The sequence below is a fragment of the Pomacea canaliculata genome, linkage group LG13, assembly GCF_003073045.1.
Source record: "Pomacea canaliculata isolate SZHN2017 linkage group LG13, ASM307304v1, whole genome shotgun sequence".
NCBI lineage: Eukaryota > Metazoa > Mollusca > Gastropoda > Architaenioglossa > Ampullariidae > Pomacea > Pomacea canaliculata.
In genome coordinates this window covers 12,288,604-12,309,759 of record NC_037602.1, presented here as the reverse complement: position 1 = coordinate 12,309,759, position 21,156 = coordinate 12,288,604, and the positions used below count along the sequence as shown (strand labels likewise).

The window sequence follows — 21,156 nt, the reverse complement described above, 5'->3', positions numbered from 1 at the left end:
TTCTACACTAGAGATGTGTATACATTTGACAATTGTGAATGATGTGAAATAAATTTTTATGCACAGACAAATATTGAAGATTAGACCAAAAAAGTTTTTTTTTTTTTGCTGGAAGTTAGATAACCTAGACAATATTTTTACATTTCTGTCTGTAAATATGTCAAATGATAAGCTAAAATTAAAAAAAACATACTTATACCCTGCGACTCAGTACAGATTAATATTCTGGATTTTATGGTAAATAGATTTAAACTGTTGTGACTTTGTTGTTTTATCACAGATTGTTGCATTATTTGTTCACTTCTTTAGGGGATGGGAGGGTAGGACTTTCTTTTGACATATTCATTCATAAAGTATGTCTTCAATTTAGAAGCAGTATAATAGGTGTATGCATACATCTCGTTGAGCAATCTGTGCATGTTTACTGGGTTATAAAATCCATTAAAAAAAGAACCCTTTACATGTGGGTAGAGATGTAGAGGAAAGCTTGGGGAAGAGTGTGATCTTTCAGCTCTGCGATTACTTGTCCATGTTGCATGCCTAGCCTTACCAAAGTGTAGGTGCTCTTAAAACATATTTCAGTAGCACTGTTGGAAATATCATCAATCTTAGGAGTCAGATTCATATGCTTTGGAGATGGATGTTGGAGTGATTTGCCATCATTTTCTACCCTATGGCAGAAAAGGTTTGACCCAAGGGAGGCTGGTGAGGAGCACACTTTGTGCTGGCTACCCTAAAAATTGTTTTTCATTATTGCATTCATCTGACCAGACCAGTAGTAGCACACTGTCCTCTGCCAGATCAATTCCATTCTTTTATGCCAGACAGTGGAAGTTTGGCCTTTAAAAAGACTGAGTAGCAGTTAAGAATTAATAGGATATAGGTTATGGATAGCTAGTTTTTGAGGTGAAATTGTTCGCCACATTTTGGAGGTGGTTCATCTCACCCTCCACAAGCCATCCCTTCATGAAAACCTTTGCAAATATGTTTGCTCCATGCAGGCATCAATTTTATTAATTGAACGGTAAAGTATAAACAGATGCTCATAGAGTATGACAATCAGGTTTATAAGAAGGAATTATTGTGCCATTTATAAGAATTTATTTGTGGAGTCTATGAAAATGCTTACATTCCTGGTAATAGAGGTATTGGAAATTGATGGAACTGTTTTTTATTATAATTTGTGATTATAAATTAAATCATCATACTGGTCTTGGTTGATCTTGAAATTGCAACAGTGTTATCAATTGTGTGCTTTCTAATTGTTACCCAAGAATTTTTCCCCACTGTTTGCATTATTGCATTTGTTCTACACCAGATTAAAGCTACTGAAAATCACAGGTTGTTATTAAACTGAACAAGAGGGCAAGCTCTCATTGAGGTGTACATATTCTCCATTCTTCTTAGCATCAGTCTACAACATATTTCTATAGTAACCTTATTTTTTTTAAATGACTGTATCCCTATATCCAAATAGGATTCTGCATCCAAAGCCCCAGCCAACATGCAAGGTCAAAAATCAAGATAAATTTTTAACAATTTTTATTTGTGATACATTTCAAAAACTGCCTTTTCATTCAAAAACATAGAATTCATCCTATTCCAAATTGCAGTTTGTGATCACAGTTCATGTCAGTACAATAATCTGCTTCAGTACCAAACAGCTGATAATGACTGTCTGACTTCCATCTGGTTTTCACGCCTTGCTTTCGTGGCCAAAGCAGACTCCCCACTTTTGCGTGTTCGCCTGGCTTTCAACTTGGCCTCTTGCCGTTTGGCCTGACATCTAACTTTTTTCTTTATCACTTCAGGATCTATGGTAGAACTCGCTACACTCATAACTTCTGCTCTAACGGCAGGCCAGATTAGATGGGAATTTTTGTGGTGCATGCTTGCTTCAGTTCTAAATGGTTTATAATGTTTATTACTAGTTCTAATATTTTCCACCTCCTCTTCACTGCTAGAGTTGGTCTTTTCGTCGTCGTTTATATCTGCTGCATTTTCTTTGAATGCCACTTCTGACTGAGAAGGAGTGCCTTCTCTTAATTTAGCACTAGTATAGTCTGCTGTATCAGTAGTATCTAAACCTTTATCCTCAGCAACCATCTTTTCTGGTGGGTGCACAGCATCAAGTTCAGAATCCGGAATGAAGTCCTCTGGAATTTCCCTCTCATCAGAACTGGCAGTAGGGAAATTAAGCAGAGACAAACGGTACCCTAATCTGTCAGTCTCTGCGTTTAATGATGATTTTGATAGGGCTTGGCAATTTTTGTGGGTCAGAAGATCCTCATCTTCACTCTCAACAGATTCCTTGGAATCACTTTCACTGCTATCGTCACTGCTGAATTCATTTGTTGTATTCTCTTTGGTTTCAAGTGTCCCAAATTCATCAATAATCTGAGAACAGAAATTTTTAGTTTTATTTAGTTTTTAAAGCAATTATGCATGTATTGCAAACACCTAAAAATAGATCCCATACAACACCTATTTGCTTGCTGTTTCTGTTCCCCAAGCAATAATACAACAAAAATACAGAAGCCTGAGAAATACGAGGTTAGGGAGTTGAGAAGAAAAGAAACAATTGACACAGTTTAAAAAAAGTGCAGAAAACTGTATAATTTGACAAAATATTAACACTAAAGAGAGCACTGTTCTAATACTTTGTTCTGACGAGACATGAATAAAGCAGAAATTTTTGATATTAATCACTTCCACAAGTACAGATCTGCACAAAAAACCAAATAACTTCAATTTAATGCTAATGTTCTCATATTTGATTATTGTACTGGTCCATGATTGATGACTTTTTGCACAAAAACTTCACCTCATTGAATGAAGAAGCCATGGCTTTTGTGAATCCACTTGCTGCAACTTCTCGGTCCAGATCATCAATGCGTCTTTAACACATGGATAGAATAAACCAGTAGATATTAAAGGCAAAAATATGAAGCGTGTTTTCATAATTATATCAAGACAGACGTCCGAGTTCATTTTAAATAACAACTGAACACTTTGTATGAAATAAAATACTATTAACTACCTGATATCTTTGAATGATGGACTCAGTTCACTTTCATAGTTGAATCTTTTAGAAAAAAAGTCTCTGATACACTGGACATCTCTTTCAAAGTACCTGAAACAAAGAATCTCGGTTACTCTCCTATAATTTATACAATTTCTGAAAACATAATTTACAAGATTGTTAGCTTCACCATTTCTAAAAGCCTACCTACTCGGTTTTTAAGTAATTTCTATTTTCCTGTTTGGTTTTTTTTTTCTTTTGAAGGGTGCATGTGTGTTATTTGCTTGCAATGGATACAACTAATCAAAATATAAAAATTTACTTATGTTTTAAGGATTAGATATTTAGTTTACCATGATATACAAGATACTAATACCCAAGACTGCCGTCATGATGCAAAAATGCGACCTACCACTGTGCATTGATATGAGATATGGAGACCATTTGTGGGAAATCAATGAGAGTAATGTGATCTTTTGCATCCAGCAGTAAATTAAACTCATTGAAATCAGAGTGAATGACTCCATGCTCAGCAAGTCTTACTATGGTCTCCATACACTCACTAAACAAGACTGCTGGGTCAGCGACTTCATGAACTTGACATCTGTAAGGAAGATAACAGAAACCAAAGACACATGTAAGAAACCAGAAAATTGGTAAAATGACAAGCAGGAGAAAAGTATCTGATTTTCTGATAGTTAAATGTCAAACAAAATGTAGTTGCAAGCAATATAAAGAGATAACTTCCTGAAGACAGCAAACATCATGTTGTCAGCACTTCAAATACATGACCCATGTTAAGCTAGATCCCAGCATTAAGGGTGTGAAAGTCTGTGAAAACATGCAAGTGTTGCCACAAGGCTTGGAGAAAAGTAGTGTGGTGCAGCATCAGACATTGATTTCCCCCCCCCACCCCCCAAAAAAAAAAAAAAACAAGTTGAGGAGAGGGCCTTAAAAGAGTGAAATGTAAAATAGTTAATTTTCTTATTACAGGACTAAATCTTTGCATATACAACACAGAAATATGCTGAGTGCTATTTTGTCTTGCATTTTGAATTTTGCCATGAAAACTTACCTGTTCACCAAATCCTTCCTCTTTATAAAATGAGGAAAATTCCAGGCAAATAAAATACTATAAATTCAAAAAAGAAAATGATTATACTATTAACATTATACGTACAGTGGATGACCATTAATCAGTTCCATAACAACAGCATGTCTATTGCAGTCCACAGGTTTTGGGACGGGGAAACCTTTTTCATAGAGTGCCTGCAGCAAAAAGGCATACAACGTTAAACAGGAGGACCACATTTTTTCTTGTTTGTCAGACTCATGTCATTTATTTTACTGTATGTCTAAAACTTCCACCCCTCCCCCACCAAAAGTAAAGGGAAAAAGCGCTTTATTCTCATGAAGTTTTACTAACAGTCTGTTATATGTGAAAGCATGTGTGTCATAATAGTAATATCCATTAGCTTCTACCATAAGTACTATATTTTTCTCAACTCTTAGTGTAAAGATAGCTTAACGTGTTCACTTACTTTCATGTATGCAAACTCCTTTGTAGCTGACAATCGAGAAAGATAGAGCCAAGAAGTAGAACTCCTATGTTTATGGTAATCTCTTTTGTTTTTGAGCTGTCTAAATGAAGTTCTTCCTAACCTAGATATTGACACACAACATCAATACACAGTATATCCTTGTTCACTGACACACAAAATACAAATTATCTTTATAAAAATATATTATGGAAAACAATGGGGACATTAGTTATTAAAAAGTAAAAACCAGAAAATTATCTTTTCACAAATGAGCAAAATAATCTATCGAAAAATCTCTTTATTATCTGCAGCAAATGCAATGCTATAAACGCATACTCTGAAGTCTACAGGAATTTTTCGCTACAGGTTTAAAGTCAAGGATAAGAAATGAGAAGAAAGTAGTGTATCTAGAAGATCAAAGGGCAATAGTAAAATAAAAATTTTAACATAATACAATCTTATAATTATTAAATATTTTGTTTCTGATTACCTGTGTAGTTTAAGCGCATACTGTTTTAGTTCTGCATCAGCAACAATGTATATATCTGCACAATTAAAACACAACCTCTTTCATCTATAATGCTCTAAGGATTATGAATACTTACTGCACATCCCCTTTCCAGAGTGTTTATTTATATGTGTACGTTTCAACTATGTTATATATAATGTCTGCGTTTTCCTACCTTGAAAGACAATATGTATGTCTACAGATTTTTAATAATTGCAAGACACAAGCACCTGTATAAATAAATTTGATGTAGACAATTTTTTTTTAATAGCCTGTGTTAATGTTTTATATAAACTGATGTTCTCATATTACTATTGGTAGACAACAACAAAATTTCCTGAAAAAATTTTTTAATAAAAATATTATATATTTTTAACATGTGTGATGGCTGTAACACCACCAAATGAACAACCAACAAGGATATTTTGTCCAAGGTAAAATTTTCTTTTAGTAAATATCTAACATAGGAGATGGTGAAACACATGGGGTAAAGATACAAGCAAAGTATTCTTTACCTGACTCTTTGCCAACGCCAATTTGATTCCCAAGAGAACGCACAACCTCACGGCTTGCAAGAACCTTTAAGGCAAGGTAGTCATACCCCGAATTTGTTAGTCTGTAGCCATCATCTGAAAGATATTTATGATGTAAAATAATAACAATATCTTGGACGATTATGTGTAAATCTCAAGAAAAAAGCATAGATTCATAATTTTTCAAACAAAATATTTTAATTATTGGTTCAGGTGATTCAAGCTTCCTACAAAATATTGATGTAGTACTGTGCCTTATAAGGAAGAAAGATGCAAATGGGGTCTGCCTAGGTAGCTCACAGAAGAGAGGTGTGGCATGGTACCTTTTGCTTATCAAAGACAAAACAAGTAGCATTTAATTTAAACCCTTGGAACGTGTCCAGAAGATGATTAAAAAGATTAATATGTAGTGGTGTAGTTATCCAGCCATTATAACACAAATCATACATGAGCTTTATCATGACAGAAACAGAAAGTAAGGGTCAGACATGAGTGAGTACTTACATCTTTTGTTGCCTCGTTCATATGCTACTAGCTTATGCTTGACTAAGCTCATCAAAATCTTATGACATCCACCACTGTGCAAACGGGCAATGGATGCTATTAGAGGAATGGGAACGATTTCATGATTCTTCATACCCATCTCAACCTGCAAAAGATTTAGTATACTGATTATAATTTATACCCACGCTCACAACCAAAACATGTATGTTATATAATATTTTCTTCAAATATTTAAGCATCTTAGATTGACAATACTCACGCTTACAATCAAAACATATATATCTTCATAATATGTATTTTGTTCCAATACTTAATCTTCTTTAACCGATTGACCGGTAGCATACAAGCATGCTACTCTGATGCTATTGTTTCAAGGCCTGAAAATTAACGTTTGTCGTTCGACGTGTATCTAGATTCCAGACCAAATTTATGTAGTGTAAGTTATAACGAAATGTCTGTGTATAATGCATAATTAACTGTTATCTGAAAACAAAAGTTATCTTTCATTTAGCTTTTTTATTTATCCAATATTACTGCTAAAACTTACCGCTGTGAGAACACGAAAATGTTCTTTGGTTAAATATCGAAGTACTTTAGCATTTAGCTTTCCCATTTTGCACGATATTGAAGACTGAAACCTACAACGTGCGCAATACGAAATTATTCGACAAAGTAAAGCCGCATTACGCTTCTTTGAAGTAAGAAAATGTTGTTTGTAGTCGATATCAATATTAAGATTGTGAAAAAAAGAAATTAATTAAAACCTCCTAGTACGGATAATCCCACTTTGTTGTAATAACAGAGAAAAAATGTGACTACTACTGGAAAAAATATGGCGGAAGTAGGAGAAGGTGCAGTAATTTTAGACTCCCGAGTACTTTAAAACACTATTTTGTAATATTTAAGTATGCACGAAAAAATGAGTTATCCTAGGCACTTCGAGTATTAAATGTAGTAAAAAGTAAATGTATTTAAAAATGTGAGTTGTAGTCAGTTATGTCCCCTGCTGCCTTGTTATGAATGGCGCTTGATTCAAAGTGTTGTTGGACGTAGAAAGAAGGAAGATATAGTCGATAATATCCATTTATTTACCTGTCATTAAATTTTCAGAAATGGATAGCTGGGACTGTGTGCAAACAGAATTTATGGGAGACGAGACCACAAACTTTGGACCTAGAATTGAAAATGGAACAGCACTTTACCAAGTGGATACGCTAGCTACCATTTCACCCAAAAGTCAGGTTGGTGATCCTCCAGTTCAAGCTTTTGTGTTTCTGATGACATTAAAATAAATATTTACTGACTGATTCATACAACGTCGCACTTAATATATACTTATTTTCACCACAATAGCTTATAGGTTTAGGCTTAGACTATTGTGATCGGTGTCCTATTTTATTATTTAATATAATTTTTTACTATATGTAGTTCCGGTGTGGTCATAAAATTCCCACTACCAGGTTACACCCTTCATACAGCTCAGATTGTTTTTACGGCCAAAAAAGGACCCGACCACTACTTGGAAGCAGCTCGATCAATCTCTGATGACTTTTGTTTTATGTCAACCACTGCCAAGTCAAAGAGCAATGTATCCAAGCATGCTTGTTATTTTTTTTTTTGTATTGGTATGTGATTACAGGTAGCTCAGCCCCCAATTTACCAAACCAGCATGAATGATATCAAATATAATCAGTGTAACATATTGTCCTAAAACAAATCTATGTGTCATAATTTTGTCACAGTTGATTTATATTTCTTTCTCACACATTGTCTCACTTTTCACCCTATCTCCTCTCACCAAGATAGGAATATTATAATAATTAACATGTATTAGTCATGTTAGGAGAAATATGAGAGATTTTATCAAACATTTGTTGGAGACTATCAAAGAGAGACTTTAGATCCATTCATTGTACCCATTTACAGGAAGTTGCAATAATCTGATAAGACAAATCAATATTAAAACATAACAGGAAAAAAACTCCAAGATTGCTGAAATAAACTACTCTCTTTTCTATTAATTTTGTTAAGGTGTCTCTAAGCAATGATCCACATCTTTTGGCAGTGGTCGATCTGGCCTTGGCAAGATTGATTTGGTTTTGGCAGTGGTAGAGTTGTTTTTAAGCTGCGGTTGAATTATCTAGGAAGATTTGGAATATAATGGTGATTATAAAGTAAAAGAAAAATACATTTTAATGCTTGAATATTAAACGTTTGTCATCAGACTGCAAGTGAAGTTACCTCTCTGGTCACTGCAGCAGTAGGGGAGCTTGCATGTGTTGGAGTCAACCAACATCTTAGTGTCTTCCAGGATTCACAGCTTCAGATCACGATTGCATTTGGTATAAGTCCTATTCATCTCATCAGTTCCATTTATGCTTTCTTGAAGGCAATTATCTGATATGAAGAGATTTTGAAAATATCTATACATATTTTGATAAGTATTGTTATTTTTCTTTTTTCCTATCTTTAAAGACAATTTGAAATTGTTTAATGAGGAATTTAGTTATTACGAGATAATGTACTAATTCCCAAAGATGGGCTAGACTACATTAATGTACAAGTGGATGCTAATGTTTATAATGTACTAATATACAGTTAGAGCTTGAAGGCTACAGTCAGTGGAGAACTGGGAGTGTATGTTAGTTCAGTATATCTTTGTCCTAAAGCTAGAATAATCTCATATTTGATCTTTTTCATTTGTAAAAATTGAGGAATGTAAAATGTAAATGTAGATTGCGTGTAAAATAAGGTACATTGTTTATCAGTGTAGAATGGTTTAAACAGTTTTACTCACAAGAATGTGCATCTCTTTCTTCATGCTGCTACATCTTTTCTCATGTTTATTATAAATATATGCACAAGCACATAGCGGCATCTGTATTTCTTGTATGGGTAAATCAAATCGCATGCATTGTATAGGTTGAAATTGTTTAGATTAGTCATATTTTCCCCTATATGGCCACACCTAGAAAGAAGTGGAGAAATTTTGAAACAGCCTAATGCACAGCCTTTTTTGTTAATAATTAAATCTGTTCAACCAATCTGCAAAAAATAAACAAATACTTCTCACAGTTCAATATGGAATAGTGCAAAGCTATGGCAAGTCTTCTGTTTGACCTCAGAGAGTACTCTAGAAGATGCAGCCTGGAGTCCAGATGGCTCATTGCTGGTTACGGTGGATTCAACTGGGAAACTGTATATCTTCATCGCAGAGACCCTTCAATCTGTTTTCTCCCATGTAAGTTAAATGCTTTTATACCTTAAGCATTATTTTTCCATATTATTTTGTAAACACCACGTTTCCTCAAAAACAGGTCATCTTTTAGTTAAATCTGATCGTTGTGAAATCTTTTGTTTTTTAAATGTAGCATTTTCTTAGATCTCACATGGAAGAAGGCAAACAACATTTTTTTTTTACAAGAATGTAGTGAAGAATAATAAGGAAGACCCTGCAATCCATAACAGGTAATGAGGAAAGATATGTATACGTGGGTATGCTGATCTAGTTGTGCTGTTTAAAATAGTTGTGTGAGCTGAGAATCTGTTAAAATTCACTCATATTATCAACAGAGGTTACTGCCATGTGAAAGGATCACAAGCAGAAGAGCATTCCAAAACATCTGTTTTCATAGATGTGACAATGGTGAGCATAATTATAAATGTTTTGATTATCTTCATCAGATGAATCTTGTAACAGTATTTGATCAATAGTGAGATGGAATGTTATCAGGAATCATAAATATGATAGCTCATGTGCAATGATCAAATAACTTGGTGCTTAGATTATGTTGGCTAATGGATAAAAAAGAAAATTGTAAGAATTGTATAAAGAATGGTAAGAAAATTTTTTGGGACGGGGTTTAAAAGTACATTTGATAAGCTCGGTTGTATAACAGAAGTCTTGGTCTTATAGGCTTGTGTGACTTGATATTGCTGTCTTCAAGTGGTCTCCTATTTGTTGTCAAAGATCTGGATACAAAATCTCTCACACAAGGTATGCAAATTTTACCTGACTTTTAGAATAACCTGTTTAATATTAATGATTTATGAGATGATACAGTAGGAAGGTAGATATGTTCACTGTCTGATAGAATAGGATGTTTGCACCAGAGAATGTGAGAGTGGTGAAAAGTGGTGCTGCTTGTGTAGTATTGGCTTCGGACATTTCACATAGCATTTCTAGAAGAGTTGGACTTATAATTCTGATGTTTGCTAATGCATACCAATCAAGAAGCAATGGAAATTCTCTAAGGAATTCAGTCTTATTTCTTTTGTTGACAGGAAAAAAGCTTAGTCTAGCACCACTTCCCATATTAAATTTGTGGATAACATTTCTATATTCCCTTTACATGCAGAAACAGACAATATTGCTAGCATCATACAACAGCAGTTGCAGTTTGCAACAGTTGAGACACATCAGATGCACACCAGGCAAGCGTGTGATATTGTGTCACTTGGCCATGGGAATATCATAACTGTTGTAAGCTGCATTTCCTTTTAATTTCTAAACCTTTTGAAACTTGATGGCTGCTAGTTTGAAGCAGTTTGAAACTTGTTACCTAAAGCTCCTATGTAGAATGAAAGGAGTCAAACCAGAGAGCGTAGACATAGAGAGGCTACACTCCTTCTTTGTCCTTGTTAAGAAAATTTGCGTCCCTTCAAAACGTGATGCTACCAGAGTGCAGCCTTTCTATATCTACGCTCTCTGATCAAACTGCCCTTGAGGATAGGATGGTAATTTTTTTAATTGTTTTTCTTTTTTATGTTTTCTCTTGTACTGAAAATAGTCTAGGTAATAAACATTTCAAGTAATAGCTCTAGTGTAAGTGTATGCTGGATGAAAGACAACCTCATACAAAATGTTTCTGAAAGGTTTACATTCATTCTCAAATCCTCATTGCATTTAAGTATTGCTGAGTATATATATATACAAGCAAGGTTAAGTTTGTCGCATGATATTATTGGGAGTGAGGAGCTACAGAACCTACTTATATCAGGGTCCATTTTTTTAGTATATGTACATATCAAAAATAACCTTAAACTATTGGACACACAAAAGTTGGGGTGGGGGTTGGAAAACACACATAAGTGATTTGTGTCAGTGGTAGTACTCTTGGTTTTCAGGAAAAGGTTAAAATAAATATATGTATTAAAAATTTCTGTTACTGAACACTCAAAATTGTAATGTTGGGTTTGATCTTAGGGCTGTGGAGACTGCGTGTTGGCTGTGTGGGAGTGGCATGAAAATTCTTTAGAGTTGGTGGACAGTATTGGAAGCATCCTGGATAAAGGTATTTGGAATAAAATGGTCTAACACTACTTCAAATATGCTACATTCCAGCATAATGGACAGATGAACTGTGTGTGTGTGTGGGGGTATGTGTGCTTGTGCATATGCACTTGGACAGATGAACTGTGTGTGTGGGGGTATGTGCTTGCGCATATGCACATGTATGCATGGTGTGGTGTTATTGTGTACGTGCATGTGGGGGCAAGTGGCTGCAGAAAGGAGAAATTAAGTTCGGAATTTCTTGCAATCAAAAAGTGTGAAGACAGGACAAATTTTCTTACATGCAGTTTATATTTAACTTCATTTATGTTCTTTCCATTGTCTGTAGCTGAGAAAAGGATCTTAAAGTGAATATCCAGAAAAATTAAAAGCAGTTCTAAGTTATTCAGAAAGCCTTGGTTTTGTATTATTTTTTCTTTGATTTTTACATGAAGGTTAACATGCTGGACCTGGCTTTTAGCTATAGTTGTCACATAACTTTTGGTCACTCTTCATTAATGCAACATTGCCCAGAACTAAGCAACAAATAGCCCAGAATCAGTGTTCTAAAAGCCTGAATATATTGTGCTTGCATGAAAATATCGGCACAAGACCAAGATTAATAACATATTTTGCAGATGCGGGGATAGTGCATGCTCATGCAGTCTCCAACAACAAACTACTTCTGACTTTAGATGAAAATGTGAGTTTGCTTCTTCTTTTAGAATGTAAGGCGTTTAATGATTAAAGATGATCTTGGGCAGTTTTTCTGGGGAAGATAATAGTTTTAAGAGACATTTACATAGCTTGTTGGCATTGATACATAGACAATGCCCCATACATGTTTGTACATTAACTTGCTTATGGTCACTTTTTCTTTTTTTTTTTTTTTTCTTTTTTGGATAGACCACTCAGAAAAGGACAATAGGAATAGTAAGATAATTATGCTAGACTAATCAGAGACCATTACTAAATTCCCTTCTTTGAATCTTTGCATTTACCTCAGCACATTTTTACAGATTTCTAAAGTGTCATAGAGCTGTCAAACTGTCAAATTGTGTAATGTCCATCAACTGTTAAAAAGACAATATAAAGTTTCAGTTAGATTATTTCATTTAGGTTTAAGTGATTTAGAAAGGCCATGTATTATAGCTTAAGAAATATTTTGTGATGCAATACACTTTCGGCTAAATTGGTTTAGCATTAGCTTTTGACAATGCACTGTGTTGTGAAGATAAGGAATATTTTTAGAAAGAAAGGAAAGATTTTCTTCATATCTGTCTCCAGAGCCAGATAAGTATTTGGTGTGTACCAGAGCTTGTCTTGCTATTGATTGTTGTGGCTGCAAGTGAGACAAAACATATCGAAAACTTTGTACTGCTAGAGACACCAAACAACACTGGTAACAGGTGAGTCTGAAATCGGAACTTATCTTTTTTTTTTTTAACTTTTTATCTTTTACTTGACTCTTTTTCGACCAATTTTTGAATCTTTATGTTAAATTGTTGCATGACTATTTTTAGAGATATTAAGAAAATGAGGAATACTTTTACTACTAGCCTTTAAAATGAAATCAATTCAGTTATAAAAAATTTAATGCTTATAGTCTTTACTAAATTACTAAATGCACATGAGTGCTCATGTTAAAAATTGCAGTTTATCACAAGACTCACGCAAACAAATTGGAAAGTAAAATTATGACTTAACTGACACAATTATTCTGTGTAGCCTTAGAGGAATGCGACTGGTCCTCTGTGAAAAGAATCGTGAAGATCTGGGAGATAACGCATGTCTCAAGATTCTAACCCTACCTGAGGGAGAGTGCATTTACTCCCTTCAGACAGGGCATCCTGTCTGCATGCCCCGATGTGGTCTAACAGAGGTAGGTCTTTGTGAAGATGAATAAATAAATAAAACAGTATTTCCAATTATTTAGATATGCATAGAGAAAAGAAACATTTCACATACTTATTCATTTTTCAGGAATCTCTGCTTTTGGCTGAGGGTTCTCCAGAACCAAGGTGAGTTCTCTAAGGCTACATTAACTCTACTAGTCTTAGTAAGGCTTGAATATTTTGCGCACAGCATTTTTAAAAAAATATAAAAACCTATTTGAATAGAACTAAGGGACATTAAAAAATTATTTTTTATCTGATCTTAGTTTCCTGATTGTAGAGCACTCCATAGCCTGTGGTTAGTACTGTCTACTTCTGTCTACTTTGGAACAAACAGTCCATTGTTAAAGGCTTGCTTATGCCTGTGATGAATACTTCCTCTGCCCAGCCAGGAATTTGTGGAGGAAACTATTGTTTACTTTTACAGTTTTACTTTAATCACAAAGTGTATATAAAGAAGTGCATAATATTGTCTGGAGTCATTAAATCGCTACATTCCTTTTACATTATATATTACAGTACATTGTTGTGCTGTCTGTGTCAGGAATCCCAGCAAAATCTCCACCATTCGCTTTCGACGCCTTAGTGAAACCAGCCCAGAAACTCGTCTTCATCGAATCTTACAGAAGAAGAAGTTTGAAGAGGCCCTGCAGTTTGCACAGCTCTTCCACTTAGACAGAGAGGTACTACATTTTTTATTCTTTGTCTGATTCTGCACAAGAAAGAGGTCTTACTCCTCTACATTTATTTGTATAGATTATCCTTCCTTTTGTGAGTACATGACCCTTTGCTTTGTGTTGTTTTGTCTTCACATTTTTATTTATCAATACGTAGGAAAGCAGGGGCTGAATGGTGTATATTGGGCTTGATTCTGAATCTTGTCTAAATAACACACTGAGTGTATTGCTCACTTTACTGGTTTTACCTTGAGTAAAACATTATGTACACAAAGAATGTAGAAAGGAGGACATAATATTGTACACATTGCAGCTAGTACATGTGGCTTTCATGAACCATTTGCTTGACCAACTGTCTCCATGGAGCGCTGTGAACTTCAATAACAAAAGTGTGTCATCCATGACCTTACAGCTCTGGGACTGCCTAGATAACATTAGGGTGAGTCAGAGTTTTATTGGATGAACATATGTTTGCAAAAGGGAAAAATGGCTTTATTTACATTTGTGAATAATGAAGAAGTGTGTTTTTATTAATTAACTGAAAATAAATCCTTAAAAGAAAAACAATATCTTTTGTTGCTATATATTTTGTTGCTGCTTTAACCTAAACAAGGAGAAACATTTGCCATTAAAAAAAATGTACTTTGTTGTCTTTCATGTTCCAGGAGTGTCTTCTTGTGGTGGAGAACTGCATGCGAGCAGCACTTCCCTCCTTTCAAGATACATGGAGACTGCTGACAGTATGCCAGGCCAAGGTAATGTATCAAAACAAAGGTTTTCATCTTGCAGTTGACAAGTGGGTTATTAGGGCTTAACTTAAGCTCATAGAGCTGAATCTACAGACAAATTGTATTCATACAGGAAGTGGAGCAGTCTATGGTTTTTGCTTGTCCTGAACCTGTTGACTTAGTCAATTAAGTTCATCTTGGTCATAAAATGTAAAACTTCCTGCATTAGATACATCCTATCATTAACCTGACGCATATTTACTGTTCTTGCAAAAAGTTTAAGATGGTAAATAATTAGGCTTGAAAATGAGGCAGTGGCCAATTTTCTCCGCAAACCATAAAAATAACCATAAGCAAAAAGTTCCTGCCAAAACTAAAATGCAAAATGATATTTACAAGTTAATAAGCAGTTAGTATGACAATGTGATGTTGTGGTGGATTAAGGCATCCAATAGAAGCAGGTTTAATATAAATGTCTTTCCATGACAAGAAGGGAAAATGGAGTTTGCAGTGATCAGTAGAACTAAAAATAAAAGTAAAAAAAAAAAAGGAAAATGTCTAAACTTCTCCATAAGATGATCTTAATATAACAGTGTAGTTATGTTCTCTCTAGCAACATCCATGAACTATCAGGTATTAGATCTATAATAATGTTACAATTTCTTCTACAATTTCTCACCCTTTCTTTGGCAATCTTTTTTTTTTTTTTTTTGCCTTAATCAGTATCATCCATTTGTGTAGGGTGTAGGTTTACTTGAGCCCATTTTTAGAAAATCAGTAACCGATTTTTTTGTGGCTATTTCTCATACCTGGAATAGTAGCTGATAAAACTGGTTCTGTTTATTTGATCCAAATGGTATTCTTAATGAGACTTAAAAAAACACCAAAAATGTGAACCAAATGGATCAAGAAATATCAGATATCATCATGAAGAATCTGGATCCTGTTCATAGTTTTAGCAAAGCTCCATCATAAATCAAGGCATGAGATAAATCTTGAACTCCTTTTTCTTTGCTTTCTCAGCTGGAGATCGTGAAGACTGACAAAGTGGACAAACAGCTTGCTTTACAAACAAAGGTAACAACCCCAATACAGTAATACATATAATCTCTAATTGCATAAAAAATGAAGATTTCTAGGTCACCTGTTGATTCAAGAGGTGTGTACCTGTTTGTTCATAGAAGTCACCACTTTGCCTCTAGTCTATAATTCATAGCTACAGCATTTGAACTTTGTGATGAAGAATTAGGGAAATGAAAGCATTTAAGGAATCTTCCATGAATGAGAAATAATAAAGTACTTATTTTATAGTTTCTTGCTGGGTTCTAAAAGCAATAAAAATTTTTTTAGATATTTCCAATGGTTGAGGAATAATGAACTCTTTTCTTTACTCTTTACAGCTTTTGGACATTCAAAACCGACTTCTGACATTCAAACTTGCCTTCGGTGTTAACAGTTACAGGTTAAGTCTTGATGTTCATTTTTAACACAAAGAATCCTAAATATTGTGTATCAGTGGCTGCCACAACCACAGTTGAAAGTGGATCTATGGTGTTGGCTGCTGTAATAGAGCTGAAGTGTTAATGATGTAAGCCTGTGATATTTAAATAATAATAATAATAATGCAAAGAGGTTTGAAAATGAATTCAACACATAATTTATATGTTATATATATATATGACATTTATTTTGATATATGATATATATAATTTTACAGATCAAATAATTTAAACATTTTCTAAAATGAAAATCAAAATATTAGTAAAGCCTCTTTGCAATCATTAGATGTAAGATTAGATTGTGACTGTACATGATTTGATCATCATATTGGTTACAAAATTATTGTTACGTTTTCTGTTATTAAGAAATGAATTAGTGCTTTATTAATGTCTTATTGTGACATTGAGGGTAGCCCTTGTGAGGGTTAGAACTGTTTTCTGCATTACAGAGAAAATGATTGCTTGTTGAGCTATTACTTGCATCTTTTCATGCTGTTCTCTGCTTTGGTTTAAAGTGCAGAGAAATGGATGAGGTTTCAGCAGTCTAGTCTCCTGCATGAAGCATGCTGCCACATGACTGCCCACAATGCTCATATTGCAGTTTTAATATGGCGCAGACATTCTGTGAGTTTAATAAATCAGATTGTGTTAATTTGTTTAAGAGGTTTCACAGTAGCATAGCTACTTTCTGACAGTTGTAATTTTTCTAAAAGCATTCTCTTTGAGGATATACAGGGAATATTACAACAACAACAACAACAATAATATGCACCTTTCTTAACACTAAAGCCAGACTCAAACTTTACATACATATTCAAGCACCATATACACATACATACACATACACATGTGCGCGCATACACACCACACACAAAAGCACACAAGCATGTACCATTTTATGGAAGGCCTCAAGTACACCTTCATATATGAATAAACATATACACAATGTATACACATGTACACAACACAGAAAGTGACATACTCAGAGAGAACCAGACTGACAGAAGAGAAGCAAATTGTGAAGGGTGTTTAGGGCATCATCAGCAGTACAAAAAAAGACTGGTGCAGGCACTAAATAATTCTCTCAAGCATTCACAACCAGAGGTCTGATGTCTAAAGTACATGACTTCATAGTCCTGTCCGCTTCAAGTCCTGGCTAGCCACCATTTTTTGGTATAACCAGCAAAGAACAGCAGGTACAGATTCCATAATCCAAGGAAAAGAACCATTGCAAATACATTTTTTTATTTTAGCATTTGATTTATGGCTATAAGCCCTGGTGCAGATCTGAACAATCCAACAATGGACAACAACATAATGTAGCTGTAGCTGCAACAAAAATATAAAGAGGAGTCAAAGCTCTTGCTAGGGACATCACCCTATTTGTATGTGTGTGTCTATATGTATACACTCTAGTTATTAGACGTTTGGTTTATTCATTTAATTCCAAATAAAATGCACAAAAGCACATTGTGTCCTTAAAGAAAATAAAGTATTGTGCAGTAATTAGAAAAGTTTATAATAATATATTATGGTGCATTGAAGAAAATAAAAAAGAACTAATAAGACCTCTCATTTGCAGGTGGAGTGGGCAAGTCAGATAACCAGCCACACTTTGGACCAGCTGTTATTTGCAGTACCAGAGAGGCTAGGAGGCAGTTGTGTACTGGGCTGGGTGCTGGAAGATCTTATCCCATACGTTGCCAGATTCCTGCCGCACAGTCTGGTTCGTGTCAGAAAGTGAAACTAAAATGTCGCTCTGTTTAAGACTACTCCATTTGATATGCTTGACTTCAGAGTAGAGGCGTAGCTTTGAGGCTCAGTTAAGATAGCAAATAAAACAAGATATTTGGCCGCTTTAGATTAGTCGACATGTCTCCTTAATGTGGATATTTGTTTGTCTTCATTTAGGGTTTCTTTTGGTTGGAGGGTGGGTCATTTACTTTTGTTGCTTTTTCATTGTTTTACTGTTTTGTTTTGTTTTTAACTGATTTGTCTTAGGGTCAAGTTGGGCAATGGAGCATTCAGAGAGCCACAAACATGGAGATGCTGGAGAAAGTACTGATACTGAATTTTGGGCATTTTTAATTCATCTAGTTTATGACCATACATCTGAATAGCTTCTTGAAATTGATTGTTTTGTGTCTATGAAAAAAACTGCAGGAAATAGAGCTCTACAGGCCTAACATTTTAAAGGTACTTGAAAGATTGTGATTTCCTGGAATCATATATTAAAATCCATTTCAAATTCAAAATGAATTTCATTTTTAAATTGCAGACTTATGGCAAAATGTTTTAACTTAACAAGTGATAGGAACTGTCTCAGTTTAGGTTGTTTATTGATTTATTTTTTTAATATTTGGAGGGTTATCCCTCTAGGAACTATGACTGAGATAAGAGAGGTTTGTTGTCAGGATGGCTGGCCAAGGAATGCGCTCAGTTTTCTGGGTGCTGTTTACAAGCAGATGATGGAAATCATGGAAGTAGATTTCTCAGAATCTACTCACAGTGCTGCAGAGAATGCCACAAAGGTTGTTCTTCCAAGGATCAGTGCACGCACTAGCAGTTTACTCATAATTTATATGGGGTATTTGGAATATAAACTTGCATAGTTATGTATAGTTCTCTCATTCCCCTGGTGCCGTAGTTATTAATTGAGGCTAAGTCATTGCCTTGGGGCAACACAGGGAAGTCAGTGAGAAGCGTCTTGTTTCCAAAGTTATAAAGTGGTGTCCAGACATTGCAGATGTTTTAACCCTGGAGCCATAGTTATACATCAGTAGCAAATTTTGCATTGGGATAATGAAACATAAAGTAATGTCCACAGGCTCTGAGTGTTGCATTGCAACTATGGAAACAAGACGCATTTTCTTGATTTCCCCATTTTACCCTGAAACAACTTACTCTTGCTAAATAACTATGGCCCCTGGTGGATAAATAAAGCCATGCTGTTGTTGCTGATGCATGATCAAACAAGAGAAAAAGAATGAAGATCTTTTGGCATCTTTTAATACAAAACCATTTCTCAGCATTAAGAGAACTGTTAACTTTGAATTACTAGATTACAGGGGCTGGAGAGAAGGAGAGGGGTAGCCAAGTGGACGAGGTTGATAAGTGTAAGTTGCCTTGCAGACACATGTACAAAGATGGAAGTTTGTGGGTGGGTGCATGTAGGCATTTTAAACTGCATTTACTCTTGAAAATGTGTGGATAATAAAATGTCATTCTAGACGAAAATTGATGCATGTCGACTGCTGGGGCCACTGAGGAATGTGCTTCAGCTGTTACAAAATTTGTATGACCTTCAACAGTACAATCTCAGGATGCCTTTACAACAGTTCCAGCAGGTAAGATTGGGCTGCTGTCCATTATTGCTTTCTCTTTTAGCTAAGTTGATATTGTTTCAGGAGTGCATTCAGTTCAGTCATGTTTGTCAGGAATGGTATAATCATCATTACTGTCTTTTTTATTATCATCAAATAATTGTGGTAGAGACTGGAGAAGTATTGGTTGGATAGTTCAGCCGATAAACAGGTGAGTCTTTGGCTGCTTATGGAATACTGATGCAATCTATATGTACTTAAGAGAAGAGGCTAGAGCAGCGGGTCTCAACCTGTGGGTCGCGCCGTGCTTACAAGGGGGGCGCAAAGGTGGTCATTTTTTGAAAAGTTTCTTATACCGGTATTAGTGAAATTAGCTTACATTGCTGGCTAAGGGGGCGTGCGGACGTACCTTTGTTCATCAGGGGGGCGTCACAAGTAAAAGGTTGAGAACCGCTGGACTAGAGTAATAATTTCTTTAAAAAAAAAGGTCAAGATTTTGTTGCTAATGACTCTACAGGAAACAAAGGAAACGCTGGCATTCCGTATGCTTGACCGTGTTGTGATGGTTGAGTTGATTGTGCCAACACTTGAGAGATATATTACTCCTTACATTCAAGCTAATCATCTGAACCAAGACCACATCTTTGCCAGTTATGTAAAGGTAGGTTGCATGAGAAGTCTGCCACATATAATCAATTTTTAGCCTAAAAGCCCATGTAGCACTTTTTTTTTCCCTCAAAGCATACATGTTGTAAATCAGAAGTTTTCATTTAAGTTGTCAGACGAGGGTGGAACTTCTACTAGTAATGAGTTTTGTTTTTATTTTTAGTACCTGGGATTGAATTTTTTTTTTTTTTCACTATGCCTTCTTGAAATATGTAATAAAAGCTAATCAGTACTATCATATATTTGCAATAAAAGTATTTTCTTTTAAATGTTTGTCATTCCGTTTTTAAGATATATTTATTTTTCAGTTAAAAGGAATACAGCTTTTAAGTTCCCATTGTTACTGACAGTTGTGCTGTTTTTCTTTTGGGAACTGATATGAATGCCTAAAGTTAACTTTGTTTATGACCAACAGGATCTGCTGAAGAGAGTAGGCCACCTGAAGTCCTACACTGGCCATTCAGCCTGGGAGGAGAAGGTTCTAGCTATAATATCATTTATTCTTGACCCTAAGGTTTGTTACTTTTATAACAGTTATATATCTGAAAGAGGACATAGAAAGATAGATAAAACAAGTGAGGTTTCATTATGCAGTATATTTGGTGCAATGATTTCAGACATGCATCTCTTTAACATACAATTGTTTATCTATGGTTAACAATGTTATGTAAAAATTATGTAAATCATTAAAAAAGAATAAATAAGGATTGACGATTAAAGTGATTTTAAAAAACTTACTGATTGCTTTATCATATCTTACAGATGAATTTGGGGTTTAAATATAGATGCTTATTTTATTTGTATGACAGGATATTTATGTTGATTTAAATGTCTAGTGTGGAGCTTTTTTTTGTAAAATACTGGGAAAAGCTCAATACAAGATAAAGATATTCCTAATTCACATTTCTTCTAGTTCTCTCACCAGCTAAAGCCATCACAATGTACACATATATATGTCTGTGCTAATTATCTTGAATCAAGCCTTAGC

The 21,156-nt window shown here is 34.8% G+C and overlaps 2 protein-coding genes across 3 annotated transcripts in view; one reads left to right on the top strand and one right to left on the bottom strand.

The window, feature by feature from the left end:
• Positions 1 to 1,525: 1,525 nt before the first annotated feature.
• On the bottom strand, positions 1,526 to 6,932 carry LOC112553861 (serine/threonine-protein kinase rio2-like). 2 transcript variants are annotated; one of them, XM_025221333.1, is made up of 11 exons: positions 6,873 to 6,931; positions 6,656 to 6,746; positions 6,109 to 6,253; positions 5,587 to 5,700; positions 5,054 to 5,108; positions 4,564 to 4,684; positions 4,203 to 4,291; positions 3,435 to 3,626; positions 3,041 to 3,133; positions 2,825 to 2,897; positions 1,526 to 2,397 (listed from the first exon to the last, which is right to left on the bottom strand). In XM_025221333.1, the coding sequence occupies exons 2-11, from the start codon at positions 6,719 to 6,721 to the stop codon at positions 1,651 to 1,653; spliced, it is 1,695 nt and encodes a 564-aa protein (XP_025077118.1). In that variant the 5' UTR covers positions 6,722 to 6,746; positions 6,873 to 6,931; the 3' UTR covers positions 1,526 to 1,650. The 2 variants fall into 2 exon arrangements, with proteins under 2 accessions (XP_025077118.1, XP_025077117.1); XM_025221332.1 differs by having other exon boundaries at positions 6,656 to 6,932.
• Positions 6,933 to 6,934: 2 nt separating this feature from the next.
• Positions 6,935 to 21,156, top strand: part of LOC112554437 (kinetochore-associated protein 1-like) — a 34,102-nt gene continuing 19,880 nt past the window's right edge. Inside the window, 24 exon segments of the mRNA XM_025222212.1 lie at positions 6,935 to 6,959; positions 7,219 to 7,349; positions 8,333 to 8,450; positions 9,234 to 9,349; positions 9,682 to 9,754; positions 10,025 to 10,105; positions 10,467 to 10,591; positions 11,315 to 11,402; positions 12,019 to 12,083; positions 12,668 to 12,789; positions 13,109 to 13,262; positions 13,364 to 13,401; positions 13,820 to 13,958; positions 14,266 to 14,391; positions 14,618 to 14,707; positions 15,704 to 15,757; positions 16,081 to 16,142; positions 16,695 to 16,803; positions 17,762 to 17,905; positions 18,181 to 18,237; positions 18,594 to 18,710; positions 19,410 to 19,526; positions 20,020 to 20,163; positions 20,584 to 20,682. Coding sequence (XP_025077997.1) covers positions 6,941 to 6,959; positions 7,219 to 7,349; positions 8,333 to 8,450; positions 9,234 to 9,349; positions 9,682 to 9,754; positions 10,025 to 10,105; positions 10,467 to 10,591; positions 11,315 to 11,402; positions 12,019 to 12,083; positions 12,668 to 12,789; positions 13,109 to 13,262; positions 13,364 to 13,401; positions 13,820 to 13,958; positions 14,266 to 14,391; positions 14,618 to 14,707; positions 15,704 to 15,757; positions 16,081 to 16,142; positions 16,695 to 16,803; positions 17,762 to 17,905; positions 18,181 to 18,237; positions 18,594 to 18,710; positions 19,410 to 19,526; positions 20,020 to 20,163; positions 20,584 to 20,682 — 2,388 coding nt within the window. The 5' untranslated portion in view covers positions 6,935 to 6,940.

Excerpts from the sequence above, each read along its gene's own strand:
- LOC112553861 (XM_025221332.1), bottom strand. The coding sequence starts at position 6,721 with ATGGGAAAGCTAAATGCTAAAGTACTTCGATATTTAACCAAAGAACAT. Across the intron at positions 5,109-5,586 it reads TGGCGTTGGCAAAGAGTCAG|ATATATACATTGTTGCTGAT; the intron begins GTAAAGAATACT and ends TTAATTGTGCAG. Across the intron at positions 4,685-5,053 it reads TATGCGCTTAAACTACACAG|GTTAGGAAGAACTTCATTTA; the intron begins GTAATCAGAAAC and ends GTCAATATCTAG.